The sequence below is a fragment of the Castanea sativa genome, chromosome 1 (genome assembly GCF_040712315.1).
Source record: "Castanea sativa cultivar Marrone di Chiusa Pesio chromosome 1, ASM4071231v1".
In the NCBI taxonomy this organism is placed as follows: Eukaryota; Viridiplantae; Streptophyta; class Magnoliopsida; order Fagales; family Fagaceae; genus Castanea; species Castanea sativa.
The window spans coordinates 34,083,502-34,099,230 of record NC_134013.1 but is presented as its reverse complement, the minus strand read 5'-3'; the positions used below and the strand labels follow the sequence as shown (position 1 = coordinate 34,099,230).

General features: G+C 34.5%; 1 protein-coding gene across 1 annotated transcript in view; it reads left to right on the top strand.

Moving 5' to 3' along the window:
- The first annotated feature begins 210 nt into the window (after positions 1-210).
- LOC142619674 (exocyst complex component SEC6) overlaps positions 211-15,729 on the top strand; it is a 44,939-nt gene continuing 29,420 nt past the window's right edge. The window contains exons 1-15 of the mRNA XM_075792885.1: positions 211-402; positions 3,146-3,184; positions 3,350-3,438; positions 3,574-3,664; positions 4,111-4,200; positions 4,366-4,445; positions 6,236-6,328; positions 8,876-8,902; positions 11,389-11,496; positions 11,689-11,830; positions 11,911-11,955; positions 12,853-12,908; positions 14,381-14,489; positions 15,117-15,257; positions 15,394-15,573. Of these exons, the coding sequence (XP_075649000.1) occupies positions 274-402; positions 3,146-3,184; positions 3,350-3,438; positions 3,574-3,664; positions 4,111-4,200; positions 4,366-4,445; positions 6,236-6,328; positions 8,876-8,902; positions 11,389-11,496; positions 11,689-11,830; positions 11,911-11,955; positions 12,853-12,908; positions 14,381-14,489; positions 15,117-15,257; positions 15,394-15,573 (1,419 nt within the window). The 5' untranslated portion in view covers positions 211-273. The remainder of the gene's footprint in view (positions 403-3,145; positions 3,185-3,349; positions 3,439-3,573; positions 3,665-4,110; positions 4,201-4,365; positions 4,446-6,235; positions 6,329-8,875; positions 8,903-11,388; positions 11,497-11,688; positions 11,831-11,910; positions 11,956-12,852; positions 12,909-14,380; positions 14,490-15,116; positions 15,258-15,393; positions 15,574-15,729) is intronic.

Here is a 15,729-nt window from a genome sequence, read left to right as displayed (position 1 = left end):
TAAAATTACTGTTCATGGCCAATAAACAGTGACAGCCGCACTTAGAAAAAAAAAAAAAAAACCCCAGACGTGGACGTGGACGCACAAACGCGCTATCCAAATGCCACCTTTGAATCCCAAATTATTGAAAAATTAATAAATAAAAGTCTTTAAAAAGTCAATATATATTTATGTTAAAAAAAAACAAAAACAAAATTCAAACGACATCAATATATTTTTTACGTTTGAAAAAACAAACTGACCGGATTTGTGTGTAGATACAAGATAGGAAAAATGATGGCGGAGGATCTGGGTGTGGAAGCGAAGGAGTCGGCGGTGCGCGAGGTCGCGAAGCTATTGCCGCTGCCGGAGCTTCTTCAGTCCATCGCATCCATCAAAGCCGATTACATTACTCGCCAGCAGGTCCCGTTTTCATTCCTCTATCTATCTATCGCGTTACAATTTGGTTAATTCTACGGTTTCCTAGTTTATTGTTTGTTCATAAATTGAAGGCGTTGAAATCTAATTTTGCAACTTAATTGAGGAAATTCAATCACTATAGTTAGAGAGAAATTAGTTATGATGGACGAGATTAGATGTGTTTGATTGATATGTAGTGTTCTTGACTCTCATGTGTTTGATTGTATTATGACACGAGCAATTTCTGAAAATTTATAATGTCTATTGACAATGCTTTGGGTGGGAATGGGATGCCTTTATGATGTCTATTGACAATCAAGAGCGTAGCACTACGTTCAATGCTTCTATAATCTGACTTATTCCGAAGATAGTTGTTGCCCTAGATATTAAGGATTTTAGGCCTACTAGTTTGGTGGGTAGTGTTGCTAGTGTGCTCTGACTCAAATGACACTTCCTCTTCCCACAAGTATAGGTGGAAAGTAAGGTTGCAGGTTCAAAACTTGCCAATTAAAAAAAAATAATAATGGCCAGTAGTGTTTACAAATTACTTGCTGAAGTACCAGCTAATAAATTGCAAAAACTACTTGGAGATGTAGTCAAATTATGGATTTGGTGTTTGTGTGTAATAGGTGTTTGAATGGTAGATTTAAGTTGTGTATTTGGAGATTTGTGTGGGGCGGATCTTAAAGAGCCGATTAAGTCAATTGTGTGGTGTCTTGGTTTTGGAGACCATTAGAGATTACAGATTTACTTTGTATTTCGACATGTATAGTTTCCATTTGGATTGATGGTGATCCTAGCAACTTTTACAGTAGTTTTAGTCTTGCAGAGTTTTAAGGAAAACACACCCACTTTCACAACTTATTTATTTTTTTATGTTTGAGGCACTTAGTTTGTGGTTTTTTTTTTGGAAAATATTATCAGAACATTTCCCGGAAAATATGTTTGGGGCACTTTTTCCCAGAAAATATTGGTCAATAATACTTTTCTTCAAGTTTCTCTGTATCTGGGATTGGTGAGGTTGTTTCCTTAATGACTAGTTCAAGAAAGGAAATTGGTTTCTTTAATAGCAAATGAATTTTTTGATTGGTTGGTGAGAATTGGAAGAAGTGAGTAGCATTTTGTATGTCAACTGTGAGATTTTGGGCAATGCTTTGTTACTTTGTTGCAAGTATTATTCTCATGCATGTAGTTAATAGGATGGAGAAGATTCAAATAAATGAGTTCAATTTTCATTAGGTTGATTTCACCTATAAAATTTAGTGTTCTGGGAGTGAGGAACTTGATAACCTTTAATCAAACTTTGCTTATTAGGTGTTTATGGAGGTTTGTTGAGGAAAGGCAAAGCTTTCAAAGATGTCTAATTGGTATAAGATATGGGTAAGCATGGGGTGATTGGACCACATACTTGGTGGCAAGGCCTTATGGGTGTAGCCTATGGAAGGTTATAAGAGCTGGATGGGAGAAATCTGCTATCAAGGGCAGAAAATAGGTCAAACCATACACGAGGAGGTTGCCTCAAACTGTACAAAGCCTTTCAAAGTTGACAAACAAGGTGTTCACTACTAGTAACAACATATCCAGGGGATAGGGTGATTGAAAAGCAAAAAGATATTGAGTTGAAAGAAACTGTATTTGTTGAAAGATTAAAGGGTGACTTTTGATCAAGGGCAGTTTATTGAGTTGGCCCACATGTTTCTCACCTCTTTTCTATACCTGTCCTATTGAAAATATAATTGAGAAATTACCAAGATATTTTCTTGAGCTTACCTAGGATATGAATTCAAATATCATGTGGTGAACTGGTAAAGGTGTCTTCCCATTTTACAAAATGGATTTCGGGTATCAGAAACCTTCATGTTTTCAATCAAGCATTATTGTTATTGGATAAAAGGTTGTGGGGATATTTGAATGAATGATATCATCTATGAAGGCAGGTAGGATGGACAGTGATTAATATTGCTGATGTTGGAGGCACCTATTGAGTGGGTTTATGGAAAAACATCGGGATCGGATTTTATTTATTTATTTAAAAAAAGCTGATTAGAGCATGTTTTTGGGATACCCTAAATTGTGTGGATTTAATTGAATTGAATTGTTTGAGTGTGTTGTGTGGGTGTATGATGAGTCCCACATCAGGCATATACTGGGTAACAACTACAAGGAGCCTAAATTTTAACTTGACTAGTCCTTTTGGGGTATAAGCGTAGGTGTAGTTAGCGCTTTCCTCATGTCATTATAAATTGTATTAGAGCAAATGGTATTGCCATGTGGCTCGAAGACATTATAGCACAATGTAAGCACTGACGAGGATGTCAAAAATTTAAGTGGGGGAGATTGTGATACCCCATTTTGTGTATTTAATTGAATTGGATTGTATGAGTGTGTGTTGTGTAGGCATGTGTTGAGTCCTATATTGGGTGTTTACTAGGTGGATCTTGGATTTATAAGTGATTACAAGAAGCTCAATTGCAACTTGACTATTTCTTTTGGGTTGTAACCGCAAATTTGGCTAGCGCTTTTCTTAGTTCGTTATAGTTTGGACATAGTTCTTGTTGAAAGTTTATTTGCTTATTTGCTGAAAGTTGGTCGAGATATGGTTGTACTTGGAAAAGAGATGTTTTAAAAAGTTGGTTAAAGTATAATTGTAGTTAGAAAAGGCATTATATTGGCTTTTATTTCAATGACTTTCTTTATTAACCTTTAGATTGTCAACTCTGAATGTTGCTATTGTTTTTATTGACAGGCAAATGATGCACAGCTTAGTACAATGGTCGCAGAGCAGGTTTATACACAAATTCCATTCCTTTTTGTGGGGAAAGTTGCTGTCATAATTATTTTCAACCATGTCTTTTCTCTTACGTTCTATACAGAGACTTTTACAGAGTTGAGGAAGCTTAACAAGTCTCATATTTCAATGTGCTTACATGATACTTCTTTGACTCTGCAGGTTGAACAGGCACAAGCTGGGCTGGAATCTCTTTCCTCATCTGAGAAGACAATAGACCAACTCCGTGAAAACTTTGTTTCTATTGAAAAGTATGTTGTTGATGAGATATATTGAGGGGGTGTTCTAACATTATAAGGGGTTTAATTTGGCATCCTATTTGTAAACTTCCATTGCAATATTTATGTATCTGACTTTGTGGTTAATATTACTGCCTTGTGCATCAGGCTATGTCAAGAATGCCAAAACTTAATTGAAAACCATGATCAAATAAAGCTCCTTAGCAATGCAAGGAACAACTTAAATACAACCTTGAAGGTGGGTGTGTTTAGCTGAGTTGAATAAGCTTTTTATCCTGAATATTACGTCTGTGTGTTGTGCTAGTTTATCTATACAATTTGTGCACTCTGGAAATGGAGTTATATTGTTCCATTTTCAAAATTTCCCATCTATCTTGGGGCTCAAGAAAAACCCCAGTGGTTCCAGTAACTCCTGTAGTGTTTCAGCACTTGTGTTTGAACCCCACCAGTCCCATGCAACTAATCAGCAATCAAGTGGAATTGGAATAGCCTGATAAAATGTTCTCTTGCCAATTGGAATAGCCAGTGGACCAAGAGGCCATTGACTATTCATGTTGTTGATTTTTTGTGAAGCATGCCTATTTATGTTTTAAATCTAGAGGCATGAATCTTTAGAATCTAATGATTTGTTTTTTCTACTTTGCGGTGTGTTTGCTGCTAGTTGACGTCTTGATCTTTTGATAGGATGTTGAGGGCATGATGTCCATTTCTGTTGAAGCAGCCGAAGCACGGGATTCTTTGAGCGATGATAAAGAACTTGTTAACACTTATGAGGTAATAGTTATCTTTCTTATGTACTTATTATTACTTGGAACTAACTTCAAATACTATAGTGTATGAGTACACTTTCTTTTTATTTTTTATTTTTTATACCTATCAAAAAAAAAAAAATTGCACTCATAGTCTGGTCTTTGGATTTTGTCCTTAAATTTGTCTTAGAGGTTAACAGCTCTTGATGGGAAGCGGAGGTTTGCATTAGCAGCTGCAGCATCTCACAAGGAAGAGGTTGGCAGGCTAAGGTCTGTATTGTCTTGTAAAGTTCTTTGTCACATTCTTGACTGGTGCTAGCAGGGGCCAGGGGATCCCTTTTTGTCATTCCTTTCGACAGAGGCTCTATGCATCCCTCCCACCCTTCTCTCAACTTCTATTTATTTGTCAATTCACCCAACTAGAATGATACTTTCCTACAAGCTTACAATCTATATTAAAGCTTGGGGTGATTCTAATAAGTAAATAGTAACAGAAAATCGAAAGTTTCAAAACTAGGTGATTTATTTTCATTTGTATTTCCATCACATGTTCATATTGATAAATACAATTATAGGAGATTATATGTCAAGCCAAAGTTGTTTAATTTGTAGAAGAATAAGAAAGAAACTGCTCCAGCAATTATCATTCGACATTAGCAGACAAAAGGGAAAAACTAAGATACAGTACCTTGGGTATTGTTTTTTAGGTATCCCTCTTAAATTTTAGACATTTGTCTATTTTAAACATCTCATCAAATGTTGATAAAAACCTATCTTTTTGTTTACTTTTTTTTTTTTTCTCCCTAAACTCACAAAAATCCAATGACTTTAGATTTCTTCGGACTTCTCACACTCATCCGAAGAAGAAATCGCTTCAGTAAAATCCACAATCCATGGTTTGTTTTCGAAATTATGAAACGCTTTGACTTCAATTTTTATCCAAAATATATTTCTTGGTTGGAGAGATGTGCTTTGCTGTACAAAAACTTCAAGGTTCCTTGAACTCTGTTTCTAATTCTCTCATTGGACCGACAATTTCAACACTAGAAGCTCCCATTGATGGCAACAGAGAAACTATCACAAAAATTTCCTTACCACCTCTAATGGATGTCTTTCACTGGCCAATTTATTATATTTGCTGAGAATTGAAGGAATGACCAATGCAGTCAACAAGTTGGAAGGCCTTGCAGATTTCAAGCTTGCAATGGACCAAATCTGAAGGAATACAAAAGGATTGTTGACTACTGAAGCCAAATTTCTTATTCAGTTTGAGATGTGGAGAGATCTGAAGCCATTAGGTTTTCACAGAGAGAGAGAGAGAGAGAGAGCTGATGTGAGCCAGAGAGAAAGAAAATGGAAAAAGATTATGTTTTAAACAATGTTTGGTGAGATGTTTAAAAGTGACGGATGTCTAAAACTTAAAAGGGTTACCTAAGGAACAGAATTCAAGTTACTGTATATAAGTTTTGTCCTAGACAGAAAGTTACTTATACTTATTGGGTACTACTTAGAACAGGGGAAAAAATGAACAAAGAAAAAAATGTTAAGCTAATTGTAAGCTCAGTACTTGCCAGTTTTCCAGCAAATCTTTTGGTATTTTTCAATCCTAATACTATAGCCTATTTATGAGGATTGGGAAAATTCTTATTGTGGCAATTACTATGACTCTACATCCGAATTAATTTTTTTTTATAATTGTATCAATGAGCTTGACGTTAAAGATGCAATTGAGTGGCTAGTTTAATCTGGAGTTGCTGATGATTGGTGGTTTTTAATTCTTGGTTCAAAGCAGCATTGGTGCTTTCATTTTTATAAATTAAAGTTCAAACTATCTGTCTTCGATGTAGTCAACATTTAATTACTTTGAAAATTTGAATGATTTTTTTTTTTTTGGCTGCAAGAACAACCTTAGTGTGGAAAGTAGAAATTGGCTTTGATGATGATGGTGCCTTTAATATTAAGCCTTTAACTTCAATAGTTTTATTTCTATGATTTTTTTTTGGTTAATTCTACTCTGAGGCTTAGTGACTTCTCTCTCTCTTATTTGGAACATGAAACAGAGAATATTTTGAAGACGTGGATCAGACTTGGGAGACATTTGAGAAGACATTATGGGGTCATATTTCCAACTTCTATAAACTTTCTAAGGAAAGGTACATTTTTTTTTTTTCCAATCTGGAAAAACCTGGAATTTGTGATAGTATTTTTTACCATATGAAATTCTTTTTATTTCTTGCACCCAACTTTAATGAGGTTCTTTCTGATAATGATTTTGTACTTATTCAACCTTTATAAATTATGTATTACTTGAGATTTGATATAATACTTTGTGTTTGGTGGTTTGAACTGGCCTGAGATTTGGCTTTGATCCATGTTTTTGAAAATGCTTATTGGTATTTACTTGCCTTCTAGTTTATCTTATTTGCAAATGCCACAAAGTAAAAATGTGCTGAGAAATTAGTATGATAAGCATGTTAGCAATTATCTCTGGCTTGCTAAGAGTCATCTCTACCTTTCTCTTTCTCTTCTCTTCTCTTCTCTTCCATCATTGCCCCACCCAAAGAATAAAAAAGTAAAATTGAGATACATGTGGGGCCAGAGGTGGTAAACACACACATATATATATTTTAAATTTCTCTGCTTGAAGGTGGTGTGCATTTGATGTACAGGCAACTAATTTTTGAGGGAGACCATTGAGAATGGCACACTGCATTGATGACCAAAATTAGGCCCAACGTAGTGAGAGATCTGTTTGATCCCGCAATTTTGTGCAGCAAGTAGCCGAATACTAAAGCTTATATTGCTTAAGCTTTAAAAATGTGGAAGTTGATGGCTGTGATACAGTTTTGGGTTGATATTTGGCGTCGAGACTGATTGGCTTTTATTTTTATTTTTCCTGGTTTAGGCTGTTGATCATTTTTGTGATTTCATGTTTATTTGGGCTAGATTTTGTGAGCAGAAGAATATGCTTAGCTTAGATGAATTACTAGCATTTTGTATGCTTCACGTACAACTGCTGCAGTCCCTCATGCCCCTTGTAATGATTGTATTAACTAACTTATATCGTCAACCATTTAATCATAAATAATCTGAAAAAAAATATATTATTTTTAACGAAATTATTAATTGCTTCCTCTGTCCCATATTAAGGATCTTGCTTTCCATTTTGGGATGCACCAAAAGGAGTGTTTACTTCCATTAATAACAACAAACAGCAACATCAAAGCCTTAGTCCTGAAATTTCGCGGTCAGCTATGGATTCTCAACAAATTAGTTAGGGTTGGCTACATATATCTTCTTCTCCATTCAATTCTATCTAAAGTTATACTCTTTGTTACTTCCTTTTTTCACATGTCATTTTTTATTACTTCTACTAATGTGATTTTTGGTCTTCTTCTACATTTTTTTTTTAAAATTCCTGCAACTTGGATTAACTCACTCTTTCTTATCAGTGCATTAGTTGCTCTCCTCTAAACATGACCAAACCATTCCAAGCGACTCTCCCTCATATTTTCATCAATAGGGGCTAATTGTATCTTTAAGTGAATTTCCTCATTTCGAATTCTATCGTTTTGTGTTCCACTTATCCATTTTAACATTCTCATTTCAATCATACTCATTTTATCAATATGTTGCTTCTTAACAACCCAACATTCAGCTCTATAGAGCACAACTGGTTGTATAACAGTCTTATAAAATTTTCACTTTACCTTAAAAGGTATTCTATGATCGCACAATATTCGTGATGCACTTTTTCACTTCATCCACCCTACTCTTATCCTATGATTCACATCACATCCTCTTCAATTTCTCCATATTTATGAATTATTGATCCAAGATATTGAAAGCTGTCGCTCTTTGGTATCACTTGACAATCAAGTCTTTCTACTTCTTCATATTTGTTTCTATTTTTGCTAAACTTACATTCCGTGGACATTTTTTTAGTCCTACTTAATTGAAAGCCTTTATATTTTAGAGCTTCTCACTAAATTTGTAACTTGGCATTAAATCCACTTCTAGTTTCATCCATTAAAACTATATCATTTGCAAAAAGCATACACCAAAGGACTTCTTATTGTGCTGATTTAGTGAGCTCATCCATCATTAGTGCAAAGAGACATGGACTTAGTGCTGATCCTTGATGCAAACCTAGAGTGATAGGAAACTCACTTGTGATTTCTCCACTTGTTCTCATACTAGTTATAACTCCGTCATACATATCCTTAATCAACTTAATATATTTCAGAGGGACTCATTTCTTTTCCAAAATCCACCACATAACCTTTCTAGGGACCTTATCATATGCTTTCTCTAGATCAATCAAAACCATATAAAGGTCTTTACAGGCATCTCTAAAAGGATTGTTCACTTCCAAAAAATAAAAAGCATTTTTAACTTAAGACTCCCATATTTTCCCTTATTTAAAACAAAATTCATTTCACCTTCAGGCATTTTGGTAAGGTTATTATCCTCTTTCTTGGTCATTAGACATTATTTCATTTCAAACTATGACATTTAAATTGGAATAGAGGATTAAGCTTGTTAATGGTCTCTTTCTTGGTCATTAGACATTATGGATTTATTTTCCTCTCTTTTGGTACACATGCTTCAAAATTATTATTGCTTAAGTTACATATGGAATTTGTTTTGTGATTCTTCTGACGATCATTTAATTGTTTTACGTCTGATCTTTTTTGCAGCCCACAAACTTTGGTTCGTGCTTTGAGGTATGTCTCTGTGATGAACATCCTTAGTCTTTATCATCTTATATATAATCTTGTATATTATTTTTGGATTTTTTTTTTTACTTTCTTTCTTTCCTCTCATTCTTCCTAAACTAGTGTTGTGGGGTTACTTTGGTATTACTATTTTTTTTTTTCAAAAAAAAAATGATGTGCCTTTTGTTTTTAAGAATCATAGATGTTTTTATTAAAAAATAGAAAAATAATACAAAATTATATACCAATTGAAAATTAGGTATCAATCCCCTTCAGAGAATGACATGTGCATTTTGTTTTGATAGGTGACAGAAAATTTATAGAAAATAATTCAAAGTTATAGACCAATTTATAGAAAATAATTCAAATTTTGCAATGTTTGGGATCCAATGGGTAATGCCGAGGTCAGTTAGCTCTTTTTTCTTTATCTAGAGAAACTGGTTTGGAAAACATCTTTCAACCATTTGGAATATGGTCCCAACATGTTTAATGTGGTTAGTTTGGCAGGAATGCAATACTCGCATTTTTGAAGAAAATGAGAGAACATTAGATCACCTAAAATCTCTCCTCTTTGGTACTCTGTTTCATTGGGCTCGTAGTTGGGGTTGTACAAATTGTATTCCTTTATCTGAATTCTTTGCCTCTATTTCCTTTAGTTCTTGATTAGATTGTATTTGTTTCTTGTTCGGAGTGTTCACCATCGTGAACATGATGTTCAATTTTTTTCAATAAAAGTCTGATTATCTATCAATTTTTTTTTAAAAAATTCCGTACCAATCCCCTTGAGAGGATAACATTCCCAAAAAAATCTAGAAAAGGTAAACACCCCCCCTTCCCCCCCCCCCCCCCCCCAAAAAAAACCCTACAAATGCCCTGTATATTCCATACCACCAAAAAATCCCCCCTAAATCCAGAAACACCAGAAAAATCCTCTGGACTCCTTCAACATGCATAAAACCCCTCATTATTTCTAGATGTCCCTCTTCTTCCTCTCCAACCCCTCATCATTTCTGATTTCCCTCTTCGTCCTTCCCTTTTGCTCCTTACATCATAATTAAACCATTATACCCCTATCTGAAACCCCAATTTAGGAAACTGGCTTATGTTAGTAGAGTGGGTCTCACTTAGATTTTAGGATGATTTGGTCCAGAGTGGGGACTTTGCAACCCCGGATTTAACATTTGGGATTTTGACTTTTCGACCCAGGTTTTTATATTTTTTAAAGGAAAGTTTGGCTTCAATCACCAATGGAAAGATGGCATTAGTCCTTGTCATGTGCAATGCACATGACTCACTTTACCCAACCAACCAAGTGAGTCTTGTGCATTGCATATAATGTTACACGTCATATTTCTATTGGTGGTTGGAGTCCAAGGCTCTAAACATGTTTGGAGTCAAACCTTTTCCTTTGTTAAATGCACCCTCTTGTGAGTCATTGCCTCATGGGCTTTCAATGTAATAGACTGCACACCCTGCATATTATTTTTCTTTTGATGGATATCAGGCCATCCATATGATGCCATGCGGAAACGGGATACGAGAAGTTTCAAGGGTTGTGAACGGTCCATCCTTGAGATTAAATCTCTCTTTTTTTTTCTTTTTCTTTTTTTTTTTCTTCTTTTTTTTTTCATTCTTTTCTGAATTGGAGTGTAGCCTTTGCATCTCTTCCCTGTTCTAATCTTTTAGATTTGCTTGGGCATTTTAATTTGAAAACTTGATCATTCTGCTCAACAAGTACACCCTGGTAAACAGGGGCTTCCTCTCTTTTTTTATCAATAAAATTTTGTTACTTATAAAAAAAAAGATGCCGCGCGAAAACAGGAATGGGAGATACCCATAAAGTTGCACAAGTACCAGTCAACCACCATTGACATGCTATTTCCATAGAAGAGTGTAGGGCGTACAAAGGCTCCTAAGAAAGTTGTTATCTTAAGGAAAATGGCTTTGGGGAAGATTATGATGGGGCATAATGTAATTAAAAGAGGTATCACTGTCGTTATTGCAACAGTTGACCATATGCTAATTTATTGCACAGTTTCTTATGAGTTGTTCGCTTTATTTTGCTGTTCGGGGTATAGTGGTAACGCCTAAGGGTCATAGATGTATTCATTTGTTGGCCATCTTTATTTTTGCCTGAGTTTTGTTGCAGATTTAATTGATTTCCTCTTTTCTTGTATGTAACAATTGGAGGGTGTAAGTGAACATCATTTAATGCGTTGTCTTTTTTAAATAAAAGGTACAAATTTTCAAAACAACCCTCATTAATTTAATTCTAGTGAAGGAAGTATATTGACTTTTTAAATAAAGTAAAGGGTAAGCTGGAAATTTATTTATTGATTTTTCAAAAAGGACTACATTTTGGGACGTCCAAAAGTGGAATAAAGAAATTAGAATTTGGGACAGGAGTTTTTATTTAGGTCATTTTGGTTCATTTCACTCTTGTGCTAGTCTTGTAGTGTATAATCATGTTCCTCTTCTGTTTCTATCCCTTCTAGGGTTGTTGAAATGCAAGAAATCCTTGATCAACAACTTGCTGAGGAAGCCGCTGAGGCTGAGGGAGTTGGTGCACTGGCATCAATTGCAAATCCTCGTAGAACTGCCAAGTAAATATTTTGAATTAATTTTCTATTTCAGTTACTTTCTTTCAACTTGAAGTTTGATTGTGATTTCAAGTCACGGTTCCTTATATTCATATTGCGTATAATCTGTCACAGAAGCTTTCTTAAACTGTATATCACAACCTTATTTTTTAAGATGCACATATAGTTTTATTACTTTTTTCTTATTTCCTGCAGGAAGTCAACCAATGTAACAGTTTCTTCAACAAATATAACACCACAGCAGAAATTGAAGGTTCAGGAAAAAGGCTATAAGGATAAATGTTATGAGCAAATAAGGAAGACTGTTGAAGGACGATTTAACAAACTTCTGACAGAGGTATTCTTTTAATGTTTGCTCTGATATATAAAAATTGAAATGTTAAGTATCTCTTATTCTGACAGTAATTTGTGTATTAGCTTGTTTTTGAGGACCTTAAAGCAGCGTTGGAGGAAGCTCGAACAGTAAGTACAACTTAACTTTACAATAGTTATATTTTTGTGCTCTACTTCTAGGTGGAGACTGAAGAAAAGTATTTCTGATACTAGTGTATGTACTATTGAGTGGACACACACTCGTGTGTGTGTGTGTGTGTAAATTATTAAGTTAGAGAGTTTTAAGTTAGTTATAACTTATAAGATGAGTTGTCTTACAAAGATATCATAATCTCTTATTGATAAGAACATAACATTTTTCATCCCTAAAAATAAATAATCATGTCCCTTGATTTAGATTAATCCAGGTTGTATGTAATAAAAATAATTCAGAAGCAAATATCTTTAAATAAACTAAAAATAAAGTAGGCTGCCATATTACCACTTGAACAATATAGCTATATAAACATTATTTCTTTATTATACATTTTCAGATTGTGTTCCACATTATTTCTCCGCATGTTGGAAGACAACTTGTACTCGAGTTTGTTTTCAATATCCTGCTGTCTATTGGAATTCTGAATAATCCTTGCTGTCCTTTCTTTCTTTGTCACCTTGCCCAATATAGAGCAAGCTCCTTAGCTTCAATAAGTCGATCAGATTTTTATGCATAAAAAAACTTGAGCTTGTGAATTCTTCTTCAAATGAACAGTAGGCAATGAATAACAAATTAGCATCTTTAGGGAACATGCAACACATGACTTTGCCCTTTTCATGGTAGGTAGCATTAGAAATAATGATTGCATTATTCAATTACTATTATGAGCTTGTAGAAAATCTGATTTAGATTTTTGTTTCATGCTTTTCATGCTAGGTAGCGTCAGAAATAATGATTACAATATTCAATTACTATTATGAGCCTGTAAAAAACCTGATTTAGATTTTTGTTTCATTCATAATGTTGGTTGTTTCTTTTTTGACATTCAGATTGGAGAAGAGCTTGGAGATATTTATGACTATGTCGCCCCTTGTTTTCCTCCAAGGTTTGCACTGTGTCTAATTTACCTCTTTCTTTCTTCTTCTTCTTCTTCCTTTTTTAAAATTTTTTTTTTTAAAACTTTATCTGTTTTCTTAGTGAGCATTCAGTTAGTGTATCCATCTTTCTCTTGATTTGAGGTTTGTCATTAAGATTAGCTTCTCTCTTTATCATCTTTTTACTCCTTGATTATTCCCTTATGGTGTACTGTTGGATGTCTTAGTCTTTTGACCTAAATAGGCTTGGTTTTACACCTGTTGTTACCTTCTACTAAAGGTTTTGTTTGTTGGTGTTGGTAGTAGTTAGATGCCAAACAATTGGCTTCCCTGTTTGTTAATCTAGTAGTGAATGGCTCAGCCCTCCAAATGTAATTCTGTTCTTCCAGGGCTCAAGAAAGATTTTGGCGTTAATTTGAGTCTATATCTCTCTTTTGCTGATCCAAATTTCAAATCTATGCAAACTTCAATTCACAACATTTTACCAATGGAGACCCAAAGTCACATTATTTTCTATAATTCACCTTCAGCAAAGCACTACAGTTTTTGCCTTGAACTCTTAAAAGGCAGCAGTCTGAAAATTTCTGGAGGAATATGGGAATGAATGGTTCTGTAGCTTGTTACATCTTACCATTTTGTTTTCATTAAAAAAAAAAAAGAGTTTCTTAACAGCCATACACCTTACAGACAATCCAATACTACTGAGTGCAAATTCTAGTGGGTTGCAATGTAATAATTTAAAAGGAAAGATTGATTGTCTATGAAATAGTAAGATTGATTGTCTATGAAATAGTTTGAAATAGTTTGAAAACTTTCTTTCATTTATAAAAGTTTTCTGATTACTTATCCAAAAAAAAAAAAAGAAATAGTTTGGTAGAGGTCCTTTAAAAAAAAAGTTTGATAGAGGAGAGCGATTAATGCACCAATGAGAATGAGTGAGTTGATTCAAATTGAGAGAACAAAGATAGGTAGAGAAAGACCTAGAATGGCATTAGTAGAAGTAAAAAAGCACGTCAATTAAGGAGGTAAACCAAGAGTATGCCTTTAGATAGAATAAAATGGTGGAAAAGAATATTTGTCCCATACTTGACTAGTTTGTTGATAATCCATAGCTGGCCCCAAAATTTTGGGATTAAGGCTTGGTTTTAGTATTGATTGTCTTTGTACCTGTTATTAATTTATATTTGGGCTACATAGGCTCCTGGTAATTATATGGTTTACTTTGGTGCTACATGTGTGAGCCAATGGTCAAAGCCCAGTCGAACTTTTGTGAGCAAGGTTCTTGTTTATTGGAATGGTTAACTCCGCTAGCATTATAATTTTGTAGTTTGTGCAGGTGTATGTGTGTGCGTGAGCTCACATGGATGGGTCTGTCATCATATTTGCCTGTACTTAAGTTGAGCTTAGGAAGCATTTTTTGTGTTGAGGGCTATATTCCATGTAAATGTTTTATTTGTACTGATTCAGTCTTCCACGCTGGCAGATATGAAATATTCCAACTCATGGTAAATCTATATACTGAGAGGTTTATTCAGATGCTTAGATTGCTCGGTGACAGGGCGAATGAACTAACAAATATAGAGATTTTGAAGGTATTTTGCTCAATTCCTTATGATTTTCAAGCAAGCGTCTTATTTTTGCGAATAGTCTTTGCAGAAGTAAACAGACCATGTGCTATGGCACATGGAACAACTTGTCCATTTGCAAGTTAACTCATATCAAGATGTGCCATTGTAGCTATACTTGCACTTTGGATTTTGATGGAATCTAGTTTGGATAAATTCAATTTTTGTTACCATTGTAAAGATATTATAATAGTAACAGTTATGCTAATAGAAGTTTGTTAGCATTTCCTTTGTTTATCAAGTGATGAATGATCTAAATTCATAAAAATTGCTGATTAGTTGATGATAAACTCCACTTTGCTGTTTCTGATGCTGCTGACTGATGTAATTATTGGTCCAGAGGTCATTCATAGTGCTCTACAATTGGGTAATTACATCACTGGAGTGCCCTACTGCCTAATAATTACATCAGACATGGCACTTTTCTTAGAAGCAACTGTGGTTAAAGTACTTGGGGGTGGAAAAATGGTTTCAGTATTTTGCTTATTGAAGCATATTTTCTTTCTGACTTTTTTACGTATAATGTGTTTCATATTATCATTTGAATTTCTTATTCCCGACTTTTTGTTTCTCTTTCTTATTGCCTACAACTAGGTAACTGGTTGGGTAGTTGAATACCAAGATAACCTGATTGGGCTTGGTGTTGATGACTCTTTGGCTCAAGTTTGTTCTGAGAGTGGTGCCATGGATCCCCTCATGAATGCATATGTAGAGAGAATGCAAGCTACAACAAGGGTAAATTATTTTCCAGCCTTATCAATCTGTTGCAAATCATATTTGATAATTTATGATATTGCGCAAATCACCTTGCTTGTTGAGCCAGACCACTTCTCCCATGTAACTATTGCTTTTTACGGGTTTTGTTTTCTAGAAATGGTACTTGAATATCTTGGAGGCTGATAAGGTGCAGCCACCAAAGAAAACTGAGGATGGAAAGCTGTATACACCAGCTGCAGTTGATTTATTCAGAATCCTAGGAGAGCAGGTGCAAATTGTTCGGGATAATAGCACTGATGTCATGCTATACAGAATTGCTTTGGCAATCATTCAGGTGATTAAGCCAAACTTTCATAGACATATTTGATATGCATTAATCCCTTAAAAATTAAATTACAACTCTTAAAAGTTCAAAATAATTCTTGAATTGGTTCACATAATTTAGTAATTATAAAGTGTGCATGAAACAATTTTTTTTCTTCAATTTTCT